The sequence below is a fragment of the Photinus pyralis genome, unplaced genomic scaffold (assembly GCF_008802855.1).
Source record: "Photinus pyralis isolate 1611_PpyrPB1 unplaced genomic scaffold, Ppyr1.3 Ppyr1.4_LG3a, whole genome shotgun sequence".
Taxonomy (NCBI): domain Eukaryota; kingdom Metazoa; phylum Arthropoda; class Insecta; order Coleoptera; family Lampyridae; genus Photinus; species Photinus pyralis.
The window spans coordinates 19,371,967-19,389,854 of NW_022170509.1; the positions used below are offsets into that span (position 1 = coordinate 19,371,967).

Consider the following 17,888-nt stretch of genomic DNA (forward strand, 5'->3'; position numbering starts at 1 on the left):
CTTTGATAGTATTAGGATACTTTTGAAAGTATTCGAATACATTCTAAAGTATTTGAATACTTATTTTTTTAAGTATTTGAATACTTTTCTATGTATCTGTATCTAGTATTCGCTTGTGCTGGACGTAAAAGTATTTAGTATTCAAATACCTTTGATTTGTGTAAAGTATTTACTATTTAGTATTCAAATCCTTTTTGAAAGTATTCGGCCCAGCTCTGTGCGTAACGCATATATAGTCCTATAGTATAAAAGGTTTTTAGACTTTTAAGTGGCCTCTTAGCTTCAATGAAATACGCGTCTCCCCCGTTTTCCTTCGCAAGGGTGGCAATAACTCTGCACAGCAACAAGAGGAAGCTGGCCTTTGTCATGGCCAAAAACCTCTTCGGCGGCATCCGGGTCCAACTGCAGATGACCATCGGGGTATCACGAAACTCTTTGAGGAGCTACAGGTGCCTTACCACACCTACAACCTACAAGAGGAGAAACTTCTGAAGGTGGCAATACGGGGCCTTCGCGTAGAAACCTGCATAAAAGATGAAGGCGGAAAAGACCGACAGGACTCGACGAGCCCACACACTATACAGTCCCGAAGTACTAGACGTCGCCGCCCTGAGAGATGTGCCGTTGCATTATCGTCTCCCGACGATGTTAGAGCTGGACCCGGCCCATAATCTCGTTCTCCTAGAACTGGGCGTTATCGGGCCGAACACGGCAGACGAAGTCGAGATGAGGCGTATGTCTTGGCTCGCCTTTCGAAGTCGAAACGATGACGGACGATCCAAAGGTAATCAAAAACGTCGCGAACCACGAAGCCGGGGCCGACGAGTTTGTAAAAATCGCGCAGGCTGCCCTACGAGACGCGACGAAGTCGTTTCGAGAGCGCCGAGACGATTACCGCCTTCCGGGTTGGATTCGAAACCTAATCCGGGAGAAGCGCGCTTCCGGTGTTCGTGAGATTGCACGTTCCAAAAACTTCAAGACCGCCATCCGCTACTTCAGAAACGAGTCTTGGGAAAACGGCCTGCGATCCTTGAGTGAGGAGGATTGCTCCCTCTGGAGATGGCAAGGGCGCTGCGCCGCTCCATACCAAGATCGTGCCCATCGCACGGAGTAGGAGGATTAGTGTATACGGGCGCCGAGAATGCCGACGCCTACGCGGAGTGCCTGGAACGTCAGTTTTCTCCCAACTACGAAAACGCGGACCTGGACTTTATTCACGCCGTCAACCGAAGAGTGAAGAGATCCCTATGGCAAGAGCGCTACGGCCCATGGCCGAGGAAAAAGTTTCCGACGCCATTAAGAGAACAAACCCAAGGAAAGAGCCCGGACCGAACGACATCGGCACAGAGTGTGCTCAAAGGGCTTCGGAGTACCCCAGGGATCCTTGCTCTCGCCATTTCTGTTTCCTCTGTGCGTTCGGGATATACCGAAGACACGGGACACTACCCTGGCTCTATACACGAACGAAGTCGCCATACAAGCAAGATGCAGGGTTTTCTTAAAATCGTGCACTTTCTCGTAAGCATAGTACCTTCTGTCCTCTGTAAATTAAACAAGTACAAGTACGGGTACTCATGTAAAGTGTAGAGGATGCAAAACAGTCGTGGATACTACAAGAAAAAATAGTACATTAAGAAGGCGTGATCTTGAAGGGAAGATGCGAACATAAAAGAGGAACAAAAGGATCATTCGTGACAGATCCGTAAAGTAAACTGCACAAATTGTATACCATTACACCCCGTAGCTAAAGTTCAGGACTAAATAAAACCGAACTCAAACCGTTAATTTATATACGAAATACGATTGGTGCATTTTTGAAATGTAACCAATGCATTTCTTTAATCAATATCAAAATCCGGCTCCAGAATAAACGACTTACATCCACAAATACGCGTAATTCGTCAAATTTCGAACATCCCCAATTCTGGAATCTAAGGACTTTCTCTTGAGACGTCCATAATCTACTGGAAACGATACATAGATTATCAAAAATCAAAGTTCAATAGCGTTGATCACCACATTTGGCACCCCCTACCGAGAGATTCTTTTAGAGAAATTGGAATGCTAGCGGTGCAATGCAAATTAAATGCAACTGCTGTCACTTTAGCAGTCTTTTAATTTAAGTGTTAGCTCGTTTCATATAATGGTAGCGATCACCTCTAGCAATGTAAGGAAATCTTTTCGACTGAAGAAAAAGGCGTAGCCGATGCCTTATCCAGAATCGAAGAAATTATCACGCCTACAGTAATCGACACTGAAACACTCGCCGCTGAACAGGAAAATAATGAAGTGATTCTTCTTTACCAACGGCTGTTGGATGGTGGAGAAACATAGCTAGAAATGAAAAAGCTTTGCTCATTAGATACAGTGCAACAACAATAACCTGGGATGTATCAAAGAAGATCTTCGATGTTCGCTTGCAGAATTAACTTATGGAACCCAGCTCAGAATTCCGGGAAAATTTTTCTTTGATGGCGAATATTCCACATGGACCCTGTATAACCGATCGACTTTGAAATCAATCCACGAAATAGAAAAACTGAAGTTTTTGCACATCCTCCTTCTTAAGAGAAGCCGCTTCAGCAACCCTAAACCAGGCCTCATGAATTAATCAATCAAGTATTAACGTTGCCATTGATCGTCTGACACCTACCAGAAGACACGCGAGGGATGAAAAAGGAAAAAACTGCACCGGATGATCATTTTCCTCTTCTAACAACCCGAGTAGGGAAGAACTACAATAATTAGGTAGTTATTGTGGCGACCATTAACGACAATCGGTATACCCTAGAAAAACAAGAACTTTAGTTGTCAAGGTGATAAAAAACACAATTTTAAATCTGTGTACGTTAAAAAATAAAATCGTTCCTATTCCTGTGTGGTGTACCTACTAAATTGTTAAGCACCTGGTTAAATCGTGAAGATCGAGATGGCTACCAATTTGATTAAAATTGCATATAAGAACGATTTAATTTATTTATATATCTTACATAGAGCTTACGAAATAAATTTATAAAGACCGTCGACGTTAAAATTAAAAAGCAGTTTTGAGTGGGCGAACATAATTTAACATAAATTTGAGGGGAGACATTTCTGCTTTTTCGTACAAAATTTTAGGGTTCCAACGCATTTCAATTGGTTATGCTTAGATACGTCGAAATTTTGCAATCCCCCACACATATAACTATCACAAGGTATTTCATTGTAATTTTCTATTTTTTCCACTTCGCGATTTTCTTCAATTTCCTTCTTACATCGTTGATATTCCCTTACATCGCATATACGTTTCGTCTTATTGAATGCCATATTTGGGGGACAAGTGTAACTTTGAAATGATATTGTTGATGCGTTACAAAGGAAGTAACGCGTGCAGTCTTGGGGATTTGGTAAACGTATGCCTTTAAGACACGATTTTCCGTAAAGTTCCTTGCTGGAATTCGAATTGGTGTATGTCGAGACGGTAGTGTTCTGATGAATATCCTCCCTCAACGCTTGATGCATTGAGTTGTAGAAGGTGACGACAGGAGCAGCCGAATTCCTTTTAATGTATTCGCCGTCCTTCATAAAATATTTGTTAGTTAGATATTTGCGAAACAAAAACGTGACAATGTCCTGAGGATCAGAGTAATTTGATGTATTTGGGTTAAACAGAAGCGGCGAAACTTCCGATGTCTCTTTTAAAACGTGGAGATCGGATAGTTTTTCAGCAATCGGATTTTGCATTACTAGTTGCGCAGTTAATTTATTTACTTGCGGCAACACTAAGTCGACCTTATTTTCTATAGAACTGAAGCTTGGTGAAATCGCAATGGGTTGTAATGGCATGAACTTTTGCGGTCCCGCGCCGTATTCGATCGGCGAAACCTCGCCGTTAGAAACTTTTTGTAGTGGGCGTCCTGTTATAGTAGTTGGTCTAAGAGTGCCAATTAATTTAGTTAGTAACGACATTTGAGTTCCTATGCGATCCATTGAAATATTGTCAACCATCGACAACGGAACTTGATCTTGTTGAAGACCGTTTAGGGCATGGTAGGGCTCTATAAATGAACTACTTTCCAATGTAGATTCGAAGTGCGTAGTAGTCGGTTCTGTTTCGTAATCCTGCATACCAAAATGATCAACGGTGGAGAAATCACTCCCCAATTCATTCACCTCTTGAAAATATTGCGATTCTATCATGTTTTCATTATCCGCATAACAATTAAAATAATCATCTTCCATAATGCACTGCTTCAGTGTCGGATGAAAAACCTGAAAATAATTAAACTAAATTAAAGAACTTATTGATAAAACTAAGGTATGTTGTGTACGTATCTGAGTAGGTACTAATTTGGAATGACTTTGAGGACTTGTAAGCAACTACTTTAAAACGGCTAAGCAATAATTGCTAGGGCCAGGACTTCACACACGCTCTGGCTTCCAAAGCCCAGAGTGGTCCAGGTGTCAAAAGTATGTCCATTATACAATTATAAAGCCTGGGTGAAAATTTATATTACTTCTATATATAAAACAGTAAGACCGAATTGTGTTTGTGATCTTATAAGTTAAGATTAGTCTTCCCTGGGAATAAGGACAAAGGATATTAAAAATTTGACCGGAAAATGGGAAAATTTCCGATTATATATAAAACAGAAAGATCTAAATGTGATAATGATGTTCTAACTGCTAACGGCTGTACCGATTTTAATGACTTTTGGTTTGTTGGATTTGTCTTCGCTGATGGGAATAGCACGTAGGAAATAAACACATACGAAAAATGCAGGAAAAAAACAAATTATGATGCTTTACTACTACCTAAATTTTCACTCAAAATAAAAAAGTTAATATACCTAACCTCTGAAAACACCCTTTATTAATTTTATGGCACTACGAAGTTCGCCGAGTCAGCTAGTTAATAATATCTATTGCTATATTGGCATGATAATGGTCGAGGTTTTAAAATAGTAAGCTGCTCATTACTTTGGTCTATATGTTACCGTTCATGTGCAGAAAACCGTTAAAATCCAGACAAATTATCTCGTTAAGTGCGTTTTTAATTTATCTGAACAAAACGTTGTTGACAGACGAAACGTCATTATAAAATTGTTAGCTGAAATTGCAGAACTTAAAAATGAATGCTGTTGATAAAATGGCTAAATAATTTAAAAAACAGTTCAAAAAATTGGACGTGGGTAGAAGAAAATTCAATAACTTTAGATGATTTCATAAATACTTTGAAATTTAGTGCCAATTGGACTGCACCAGGAATAGACCATATCCAAAATTATTGGTTAAAGAAGTTTATCACTACTCATTTACCTTTATTATTTTGATTTAATAAAGCACTTAATGACCCATCCATAATCCGAAAATTTTTATGCACTGGTATAACTTACATTCTTTTAAAAAATGGAGATCCTTTAAACCCAAAAAATTACCGTCCAATTACTTGTTTACCGACAATTTACAAATTATTTATTTCAATAATTAGACACAAAATTAATAACCATTGTAAAAGGAATCAAACTTAAGTATTGAACAAAAGGGCTGTATCAAAGGTACATTGGGATGTCGAGAACAATTAGCAATTGACACTATTGTTACAGCATATGCAAAACATAATAAAAGAAATTTAAATATTTGTTACATTGATTACAAAAATGCATATGATTCGATTCCACATAACTGGCTCCTTGATATCCTAAAAATTTATAAAGTTAATTACCAATTTATTAATACTTTGACATGTATGATGTCTATGTGGAGTACAATTATTATTGTCAACGGAATCCGTCTTCTAAAAGTAATTGATATTAAACGTGGCATTTTTCAAGGCGATTCTTTTAGTCCATTATGGTTTCAATGACTCTGCTGGTTTCAATCTAAATTTTAAACAAACGTCTAATATTACACATTTGTTGTACATGGACGACTTAAAATTATATTCTAGATCCGAAAGTCAATTAGACCACTTAATAAAAACAACGAAAAAAATTAGTGAAGATATCTGTATGGAGTTGGGAATTGACAAATGTGCTAAAATTAATATAATAAAAGGATCTCCGACTATAAATCAACAAATAGTCAATGAAATTCCGCAATTACTACCTAACATGCATTATAAATATTTAGGAATGAAACAAAATTTTGTTGTGGATCACTCACAGCTTAAAATTGAATTTCAACAAAAATATATTGAAAAACTTAAACCTTTGTTAAAATCAAAACTAAATTCTAGAAATACAATAACGGCTATAAATATTTGGGAAGTTCCCACTTTGTCCTATTCCTTTGGAATTCTAAAATGGTCTGATACAGAGTTAAATAATTTAGATAGAATAACTAGAAGAATGTTAAGAAAATATAATTACGTACATCCTAAATCTTGTGTTGAAAGGCTTTATATTAAAACAAAAGATGGAGGACGTGGTTTAACAAATTTATATAATTTATGTAAAAATCATGTAAATCTTTTACGAAATTATTCATTCATTAATAATATTATTCGTATAGATTCTCATTTTTCGGGCCTAAATCTCAAAATCAAAAACTTTGATTGCGAACCAAAATTAAATTTTGAACTAAATTTTGCATGGAAAATATCGGTACACATTGGAATTTCCCAAAATTGATAAACAAATGTCAATAGCGTGGCTTAAAGGAAATTTCGCACTTTAATGGATCTGAACCTTTAATCTGCAGATTAATCCGTCAATGTGTAACATATGTATATGTCATTTAAGAAAATGGTAAAATCCGTTTACTGGATGAAGTTGTACTATGACTACCGGCAATCTTTATTTCAGGTTCACAGTCTCTCTAGCTAGAGCAAGAGGGTGGATTTAATATAAACCAGAAGTAAGAGACAAACTTGAGCTTGGAATTGGGAAAGAGTTAAACCACGTAGACGGCATCGGTAGTGGTGACAGCAATACAGAAGGCTTGCGAGAAAATATTGCTAACGACGAGTTCCCAAATACTGGTGGACAGAAAAAGTGGCAAACACTAGGAGAAAACTTCTTAAATCAAGAAGACGATTTCAAAGCGCCAGGAAAAAAGCGCAAGTCGACACGGATGGGTTTGAGTCAGGATTTAAAACTTTACGGAAGGATTTAAAAAAATGCATTAGGGTTAGTAAAGGATCAAGCATGGCAGAAACGGATGCATGATCTGGATACGGAACCATAGGGGAAAGGCTACAGAACAGTGGAGGACCTGTTTCCAAAAGGTGTGGCCAGGTGCCGATAAGACGTAGGGAATCATTTGATAAAAGAGAATTTGAGGTAACCGTGAATAAATTACGAGATAAATGCACCCGGGCCGGATATTCCAGTAGAAGTGATTAAACTGGTACATATACGTTCTCAATTTTTGTGAAAATGATCTTTAAACATATTCTATCTTCTTAGGCAAAAGGGGAGAGAAAAGTAAAGACTAAGTAATATCATTCTAGTATTTAAATGGCCTTTAATCGACCTCTAAATAAACCTTAATGAAAATTGATACACTCGTTTTTGTGCTCTTGTTGTTTTCTTAGGCAAAAAGGCGAGGAAAATTTAGGTGTGATCAAGTAAATAATTATTCTTGTATGTGAATTACACTTTAATTACACATTAACTCCTAATCACTTTTATGAAATTGTTACTTTCATCTTGGGTAAAAAAGAAGGAATGCAAGTTTAATTCAGTGATGTTTCGTTTATTCTCATATTTGATTGACTCTTAATTTACATATTATTCCTTACATAACGTCAATAAGTTTGGTTGACACTGAATCTACACATATCAACCCTTACATAAACGGCAATATAATTGTTACATGCATTCTCAACTTTGTGAAAATCGTTATTAAAGGAAGGCAAAAAGGGCGAGAGAATGCAGATCAATTTAGGGAAATAATTATTCTTGCATTTAGTTGACTTTCAATCTGTACAGGGTGTCCTATTAACCCCCCTGCGTTACTCGCTCTTTACATTTGAAACTCGCAAGTGAGAGATTTGCTCACTATTAAGTAATATGTAGTATGTACGTTAATAAATAGATGAACGTGTCTGAAAATGAATGTATTGGATATAAAAGCTAACTTATCTTGGGGGAAAAGATTTTGTTAACAAAAGAGTCTAAAGGGAAATCGCTGGAAATGTTGCCCCTCTTACATCGACATCCTTGACCGCGGGAGCAGCTGTGAAAATCCAAAGCAAAGAAGAAAACGACTAAATATAAATCCACTATAGATACCTTGTTACCTCGTTAACAGTAGAAACGCTGAATCCTTGGAGTTCGGAGGCCCTGGAATTCTGTGGTAGGTACCCTGGGAGACCTCGTCTATCATGCAACAGGTTAATTTTCCTCAAGGACCGAATCAGCTTGGCCAAGTTCACAATAAGTGAAACTTTTTATTACTTTAACAATTTTTGTCCGTTTAAGTACCTACTAATTATTATAATATTTGAATGCGCCACATGGGATGACGATTTGGACCTCGGAAGGCTACAAAAAATCGGCTACTCTATTTAGGAAGCGATTGTTTGAAAGTACTAGGTATGCCTCGCCACAATAAATGCACTGAATAATAGAGTGTCATGGAGTACAGATGCATTATGATTATTTGCACCCTCCCGCCCTTTCACACACACCTACCGAAAAAGGTTGCCCCAAGACTAGATGTCAATATATCAATTTCTAATCTTTCATTTGTCAGATGTGAACGTTGAATTTGCAAATGGCATTTTTTCCAAATCACGTATTATGACGTTCTCTTTTTCCTTGAGGATACCCACGGGTAGAATATATTTGAAAAACAGCTCCTGCTTAATGATTACATTGCGAAGGGTGTATTTGCCAAATAAAAATGGATTGAATTGTGATGGAGAGCTTGAAAGCACTAATTGAAAACGAATCAAAACCTTATATTGTTGTCATAATTCTTTATACAACTAGTTGTACGTGACGTATAAGGAAAAATGTATTAAACTTGACGTTAATGGCTAAGTTTGTGTCTATTCAACGTTACGCACGCATTTTCTGCCTGAAACCCATAAATCAGAATGGTCAGGTGCGGTTTCTATATCATTTCTGTTGAAAATTCCATCATAACATGCCCGTTACGTGGAAGCGAGGTGAATTGCAGGATGTGAATTAATAATCCTCTGTTGGCACACTGTAATAAGCTACTCGCGAAAAATTATTCCAGACAGTCATTCGGTTAAATTTGTGTACCTATAAGTGCATTTCGTTTGTTACATACTTGCTAATGTAATGAAGAATCTAATTAGTTATAACACGAAACATCACATTCATTGGTTTTTTTTCGATCGCGTGTTATTCAGAAGAATTCCAAATGTTATGCATTCATTTAAGAGAGCTTTAGCTTGTGTAAAAATAGATCACATAATCTATATTTCTGAATATTGATGTAATAAACTTAAGCGATTTGGTCTCGAAATATCTCATTTTCGCATGAGAAATCTATTGCCAAAGCTCATTATCCACCCAAATTACCATCTTATTAGATAATTAAGGAATCACCACTATTCAGAGCTGGGCAGTATTCGATTTTGTAAATACTTTTTAGTATTCAAATACTTTGTAATTAAATACCTTTATGGAAGCAGTATTTGTTTTTGTAACTCAAATAATTTCACAAATATTTAGTATTCGAATACTTCGCAAGGTATTTGAATACTTTGAGAAGTATTCGAATACTTCGCATAGTATTAACCTTCCTTTTTTTTTACCAAAAATCGACTACTCCAAAATTTCTCGTACTTTTTCGATCAGACTTCTCAATCAAAAGTTATAGACTAGAAAGAAATTCAAAGGGCTGTAACTTTTGAACTAGAAGCCCAATCTTGGAACTGTTTGAAATTATGGATTCTACAGGCCACATTCTATAAGTAAATTTTTTTCCGGGTCGATCTGAGACAATTTTTTTTACGGGCTTCAAAAAAATGCAGTGTATAACCTTCCTTTTTTTCCAAAAATCGACTACACCAAAACACTTTTTCTTATTAATTTTGGTGCGTAGAATCTAAAACAATGCGTACGTTTTCGATTAGACCTCTCAATAAAAAGTTACTTATGGACAAAAAACAAATTTCGAAAAAAAATTCAAAGGGCTGTAACTTGTGATCTAGTAGCCCAATCTTCAAACTGTTTGAAATTATGGACTCTCGGTCGATCTCGATCTCAGACAATTTTTTTTCCGGCCTCAAAGAAAGGCAGTACTTTTAATTTATTCAAATATTTGAGAACAATTTAGAAATGTTTAGGGAAAGTTTCCATTGTCACAAAATCAACTATAAAAATCCGATACATCTGAATACCGAACTCGATAGTCTACGTAACTTAAAAACAATAGGGACCTTTCTTATATCCTTAAAACTATGTGTGCCAATTTTCAAAGCGCTCGCACGTTTCTAAACAAGTTATAATGCACATGGACAAACGGATGGTCAAAAATGGATCTGTTCCAAAATCACTAGAATTCATTTCAGAAAGGCGTACGTATCATGTGCACGACGTACGATCGCTTTGAAAACTGGTACACGTATTCTTAAGGATATAACTGGTATAAGAAAGGTCCTGGTAGGTACCTCCTATATAATAATATAATAATAATAATACGCTTTTATTCCCCTTAAATTTGTATATAACAATAGAAATATAAAAAAAGCTAACCCCATACAAAGTATAACTTGATTTTTAAGTAGTATTAAGCCTTTTATCTAGTATACTATTTTAAATTTTTAATGTATTTGAGTGACAAGTATTTGAATACTTTTTACTGTATTCGAATACTTTTCAAAGTAAGATAATGAAATACTTTTCAAAGTATTCGAATACTTTTTATAGTATTCGAATACCTTTGAAAGTATTCGAATACATTCTAAAGTATTTGAATACTTTTCAATGTATCTGTATCTAGTATTCGCTTGTGCTGGACGTAAAAGTATTTAGTATTCAAATACTTTTTGAAAGTATTCTGCCCAGCTCTGCCACTATTTATGTGTAAACCAACATTTTTTGTTGCTTGATGCAAAATCGGGTTATTTGCAAATGGAGCTGGACCCAGTGTCGAGATCTAGCCCTTCAAGGGTTCCCAAACATCTTGAAGATAGCGGACCTATGGACGATATCCTAATACCATCTAAAACTTAAAAGAAAATATCTCCATTGTATGTGATGTACTCGAACGATGTGCTGATCCCTGAAAAATGCTCATTCGGCGTTTCGGAAGCTGATTTTCTGGGATATAAGATCATCCCGGAAGGGTACGAAGCAGATAAGTCCAAAATAAAAGCCATGAAAGGATCCCAACATTAACCAATCTGAAGGAGGTCCAAATAATGATTACTAAAATAGGCAAGGCGAAAAAGCATGTAAGAAGTAGGAATCCTGCAGGGGATGAGAGAAAAGAACTTTTTTATACTCCATATAAATTCATTTAAATCAAATGAGCTTTTTTTTCATTTTGATTTAAGGACAATGTACTACAATAGAAAAAGTTATTTACTGATGAATACCTATACTCATATTCCGTTACTTGACAATGCATATACGGGCATGGGCGAATTAAAAAACGAAATAAAAGAAAAGCACATTTTCAGACACGCAAAACGGAAATTTATAATGTCTCCCCAGTGAAAATATTGTTTACAGTTTTACTTTAGTAATCAATAAATAGCATTTCAATTATCCTGCTGCTTTCAAATATGATTGCTAATGCTTTTCTTTGCCCATGGAAAAATTTCATTCGTCTCTTTTGAACTTATAAAACTATGATTTATAAGTATCTTCATCTACTCGGTAATTATTGTGAATAATGCGATGTTTTTTAACAGTTTTCTATCACGCAGTGAATTTTGATCGTAATGGAATATGCAAGACGTGAGTTAATCCGATCACGGCCATATGAATAATTAAAACAACCCTATTAACAACCCATCCGTATGATTTATTGCATAAGGTGTTCAAATAGGGTGTCAGCAGTTTTGAATCGATGAAATTTCTAAACGTATTCGTTTATAAGAAAAATTCACTTTTCTGTTTGGCGACATAAACGGAAGCGATGACGGCAAAATTGTCAACACAAGATACCTAAATTACTTCGGCTTATTTTGCAATATGAAATGAACCAATTAATCATAATAATTCTTTCGATAGTAACACTCGTAAACGCTGTCATTAATAAAAGCTACTACGTGCAAAATGACAATCAAAGTTTCTGATAGTTCAGTTCAAGTTTATTCAGAGAACAGAAAGCATTACTTTGTACCGATTTCTATTGACATTGGCACATATATGTAACTACCGCATTCGTAAAATAAATTACCTTATTAACGTCAAAATTCCATTTCATTGTTATCATGAACGTTTGTACGGTACTGTCACTTTGCTCTGTTTTTAAAAGCGTTTAATTTTTAAGAATAACCTAGAGCAAAATATAATCATGCAATTTCCCCTTGTAGATTAAAGCGGGTAGATTTTTACCCGATTGAAATTGCTGTTTGATTTAATTTTTTGTAACTACTCCAATAAAAGCCGACGTAGCACCGAATTCTGGTAATTAGGAAATTGCAGAATCTGTAGAACTATCCGCCGAAGATGAGAAGCTGATTGGTGAAATTTGTATTAAAAACTACACATAACACTTTCGGCCGTATTTGTAGGGCTGACATTTTAAAATGTTTACGATTATAAAGGGATGTACAAATGTGACTGCAGCAGACGCATTGTCCCGTATAAATGTGTGGGTGAATGAATTAAAAGATTTGAATGAAAGTATGATTTCGGTAATTACGAGTGAAAAAGGAGAACAGAGCTTATGAGAATGAAATACAAAGAACAAATGCTACAGAATTTTTAACTGATCGCCCCAGGGTTCTCTACCTAAAAAATGTGTTCAATTGAAAGTCACAACTAATGAACAATTACAGTAAACAAAATATTTTCTTATATCCCAGTAAAAATATTTAGAATAATATATTTCGTAATCTTCATTATTTGGTTTGGTAAATAAGACAGTATTAATTTTCCGTAGGATTAGTTTTGTGTTTTCTAACGCAAAATAAAAAATTAGGAAACTTTTCCGATAACTGATTTAAAGCACAAATTCCTTCACAAACTGTACGCATATTAGTTGCACTCTATGCACCGAAAACTACCTAAATTAGCAGTACGGAGGACTGACGAGCTTATAGATGAAACGTGCATTTCAGAATGCTTGATGTCTTTAATGAGTAAAAAGTATTCTGCATAAAATGGCCAAAGGGAAATATTATGATCGATTGTTTTAAAGTTGCACTTTTGCGCTTTGTAACGCTTCACACTAGTCGATAATAAACCGGAGATATAACGTAAACACTATTAAAATCTGCCGCATTGGGTGTCTCTCACCCCCTTATCTTAGTTCTTGGTTTACTGCTGAAACCATCGTTCACTTAATGAGGCGCTCTATTTTCTTTTCATCGTGCGAATGAATAAAGGATGCAAGTGCGATTTTATTAACGAGTTAGAGCCTTTCAATTTAAATTAATAAGAACATTTAGGTTAGATTCATCCGTAAAACAATACCAGTACCTACGAATTTTGGAACTTGTTCGCACAATTGAAAAGCGAAAGTTTATTGATTCCGATTTCCATGTATTGTCTTGGTCTCCTTTATTTTTTTAAATTATAAGAAAGCGAACAGCTACCATTTAATTGCCAAAACCATTATCTACCTATACTTTGAAAGGGATGAATCAGGATGTTCGTTTAGCTACACCTATAATATTTCAAAGCAAAATAAAATTGCAAGGAACACGCTTAATTGCATTCGGATGCTTAACGAGGAATTGCGTGTCGGCTAGGGCTTTATTTATACTATACCTTTACTTTTATTCGAATTTATTAAATCAATTTTTCATTTAGAATAGCTCGCATGTTTGTTTCAACTTTTTAATTATCTATGAAGCAATTCAGCTCATGTTGAATTCAAGTACAAGAAATACGCGAACATAGCACTAGTATTGATTAATAACAACATCAAAACGATTACTAATAAAATTTCAGTTGTCTGTGAGCACTCCAACATATAGGAAATGAGATATCAACGCCAAGTGGGTGGGCGCCTCAAAAAGTACTTACCAACGTCATCTTCGACGATTGAATTTTGTAAGGTTACTTGCGATTGCACTAAAACTGCGGTAAAAGTACAAAATTTGCTTGTACGAGTATATTGGAAAACACTCTATTCTTCTAGCTAGTTGAAGCGTGTTCTGATACGTAGATTTCAACGTAGCCACAACCACTTCTAGAGCCATGTATAAACCAGTGTGTAGAGATATGGATGCTAAGGTCTCCCAAAGAATCATGCAGTGAGTCCAGATAAAATCTAAACTTCTAAAGATTTTTCTCGACTGACGATAGTAACAGTTTTGTGTGAAATACACAATTAAAGTACTCGGCAATATTAATGAATCATGTTTGTTAATTGCAGTTAACCTATTTTTTCAAAATTTTAAAGACTAATTTTGGATTCACTATTTTTCACTAAGTTTCCTCGAGACTAGAATCAGGAATTTTTATAGAAACTTTTACCTTAAATACAACAAAAAATATTTAAAAGATATTTGTACACTCACTTCTGAGTAAGATATACGCGCTACATCTAACTTTAAAGCTTCATAAAAAGCTCGTGAATTCTACTTTTTGTAATTTATTTTTGATTTTTTAAGATGTCAAATAATAACCATCGATTGAACTGAATTTGATGCATTTTTACCATTGTACTTAGGTACTGCATCGAAGTTATATGGATGCGTTACTTCAACGTTATGATTCAAGATCCGACAGATTCTCGCGTAAGCTTTTGAACGTATCGGACGTGCTATAAGATGATTATTAAAGTGCGTACTTTATTTATTTAGTTTCATATTTTAAGTTTCTAAGTTAAATTTTATAATTTGGTGTGGTGGTGACGAAGGAGAAGACCTCATTATGAATGGAACTAAAGGGGGGTCGCAATTCTTAGAGTACACTTTTTAGATATATATATATATATATATATATAATATATATATATATATATATATATTTCACCACTACGGGCCTTATAGACCCATGGCTTAGTCCTTTCTACCTCTACATTAAATTTTTGACTTTTTCCTAATCTTCACATCTGTTTAATCTTATACACTACTTTATTCCATTTTACCCTATCTCTTGCTCTGGTTTTCCAATCTTCTGCCCCACACTCTTCACATCTTTGATCACTGCATCTAGCCACTTCTTTTTTGGCCGTCCTATTTTCTTTTTTCCGCCAGTTCCCCCTTCCAGCATTCTTTTTGCGTGCCTGCTTTCTTCCATTCGAACGACGTGTCCTAGCCATTTAACCCTCTGAGCTCTTATGAACGTCACTATCGATATGTCCCCGTAAGCTTCTTCTACTTCTCTATTAGTTCTTCGTCTCCACTCACCATCCTCGGTTTTCACTCCTCCCAGTATCCTTCTTAACACCCGCCTCTCCCATACTCCCAGTTTTCCTTCCATCTGACTTGTCATTGCCCACAGTTCACTTGCGTACGTTACTGTTGGTCGTATAATCGTTTTGTACATTCTCAGCTTTGCCGCTCGAGATATCTCCTTTGAATTTAACATATTGCTAATCGCTCCTATCGCCCTGATCCCCCTAGTCATCCGTGTGTGTATTTCCGCACTCTCGTCCATCGTGTTCGTTATTGTGACTCCAAGGTAATTGAAATTGTTGACTTTTTCGAAACTATATGTCCTCTCACCCGCCTGGAAAATGACGCCTGTATTACTAGTGCCTACATTTTGTCGCATTTCCATGTATTTCGTTTTATTCTCGTTTACTTCCAGCCCATACAATCTCGCCGTTCTTACTAGTGTACCAAACATCTTTTCTAGCTTGTTACTAGCGCTAAGTCATCTGCATAAGCGACTATTTGGTGTCTTCTTTGATAAATGATTCCGCCCCCTTCCATCCCACTTTCTCTCACAATTGCTTCAAGAACAAAATTAAACAGCACCGTTGAGATTGGGTCGCCTTGTCTTAATCCTATCCTTCCAGTCACACTTTCCGATACACATCCGTCTATCATAATTTTATTTCTGGTATTGGTTAACGTCATTTTTACCAAATTGATTAGCTTCGTCGGGATTCCGAAGATTTGTAGGGCATCGTACAGTTTTCTTCTGATAATGGTGTCATACGCCTGGCGGAAATCAATAAATAGTATGTGCAGTCCCAAATTTTGTTCGTAACTGTTGCTTTGCAGCATTTTCATCGTAAAGATCTGGTCCGTTGAACTTCGTCCTTTTTTAAAACCTCCTTGGTATTCCCCCACGACTCGTTCCTGGTGCTCAGTTAGCCTGTTCCGTATTATCCGCGCGAAAATCTTATATGCCACATCGAGAAGCGATATTCCGCGGTAATTTTCGCACATACACCTATCCCCTTTCTTATGTATTAGGCATACGATCGCGTTATGTCATTCCTGTGGCATTTGTTCTCTTCTCCACGCCTTTATGATCAGGTTCGTTACTGTCTGTTTAAGCCTTTCTCCTCCCCACTTATATAACTCTGCTGGTATGCCATTTTCTCCAGTGCTTTTGTAATTTTTTAAATTATTTAGCTCTTCTATTACTTCTGCTTTCGTTGGTTCGATTATTCCCTCGTGGTTGCTCCCCTCTTCTATCCTCTCTTGCATTTTCTCATCCTCCTCACGCTCATGCTCCTCTTCATCCCTCTCCAGTCTCCCGTAATACTGCATAAATATTCTAATCTTATGGGTGGGTGTTCCCGATCATTTCCCCCTTCTTGTTTTTTAGATGTGGAATGCTGCTGGGCTTTGAGTCTTCGCGATTTCTCTTTGCTTCCTGGTAGAAGTTTCTTAGCTCCTTGTTCGCGTACATTTTCCCTATTTTCTCTAGCTTCGCTTCCAAATACTCTCTCTTCTTTTGTCTGCATATTTGCTTGGACCTTCTGCTTGCTTCTTTGTACTCCCGTTTATTTGCTTCCGTACTGTGTATTAGTAGTTTCATTCTAGCCTCGTTCCGTACTTGCAGTATCTTCCTGCATTGTTCATCGAACCAATCCTTCTGTTTTCCTTGGTTTTTCTTCCCACCAATTTTTCCATGGTATCCTTCAATGTGTTTTCCATTTGACTCCACTCCTCCTCAATATTGTCTGGTTTCTGTAGCTTCTTTAATGTATAATCTAGCTGCTTCGCTGCTTCCGTTTGCACCTCTTGGTTTAGAAGTTTTTCCACGTTATATTTGACTAATGTGGTCTTTGCTGCTTTCCAGTTCTTTGGTGGGCCTTGTCTTAGTGTAGCAATTATTAGGATGTGGTCTGAGTCGATATCGGCGCCTCTGTAACTTCTTACATGTTGTATGTACCTTTGGTGTTTACTTTCCATTAGTACGCGATCTATCTGGTTTTTGGTCTTCGCGTCCGGCGAAATCCACGTTGTTTGATGTATTTCTCTGTGTTTGAAATTCGTGCTCATTACTTTCAATTTGTTTTCCAAAGCAAACTGTATTGCGATTTTTCCGTTTTCATTTGACTCATGGTGTTTACTATTACCCCCGGTTACTTTGATATATTTTTCCTCCCTTCCTATCTTGGCATTTAAATCACCTAATACCATTTTGACATCGTACTTGGGAGTTCTCTCCAATATCCTTCCAACTTCTTCATAGAACTCACTCTTAACTGTCAATTCCTTGTCCTCCGTTAGAGAGTGTATATTTACTATTGTTATTTTCCTATATCTCCCTCTGACTCGTAGTCGACAAATCCTTTCATTTACTGCCTCAAAATCCACTATTGTGTCCTTGATCTTATTGTTTATTAAAAACCCCACCCCTAGGTATCTACTTGCTCCTCCACTATTATAGAAG

At 36.4% G+C, this 17,888-nt stretch overlaps 1 protein-coding gene across 1 annotated transcript in view; it reads right to left on the reverse strand.

Annotated features, from left to right (window-relative positions):
- Positions 1-3,027: 3,027 nt before the first annotated feature.
- The window catches only part of LOC116165377, an 18,217-nt gene continuing 3,356 nt past the window's right edge, over positions 3,028-17,888 (reverse strand). Inside the window, exon 2 of the mRNA XM_031479766.1 lies at positions 3,028-4,251. Within this exon, the coding sequence (XP_031335626.1) occupies positions 3,067-4,251 (1,185 nt within the window). The 3' untranslated portion in view covers positions 3,028-3,066. The remainder of the gene's footprint in view (positions 4,252-17,888) is intronic.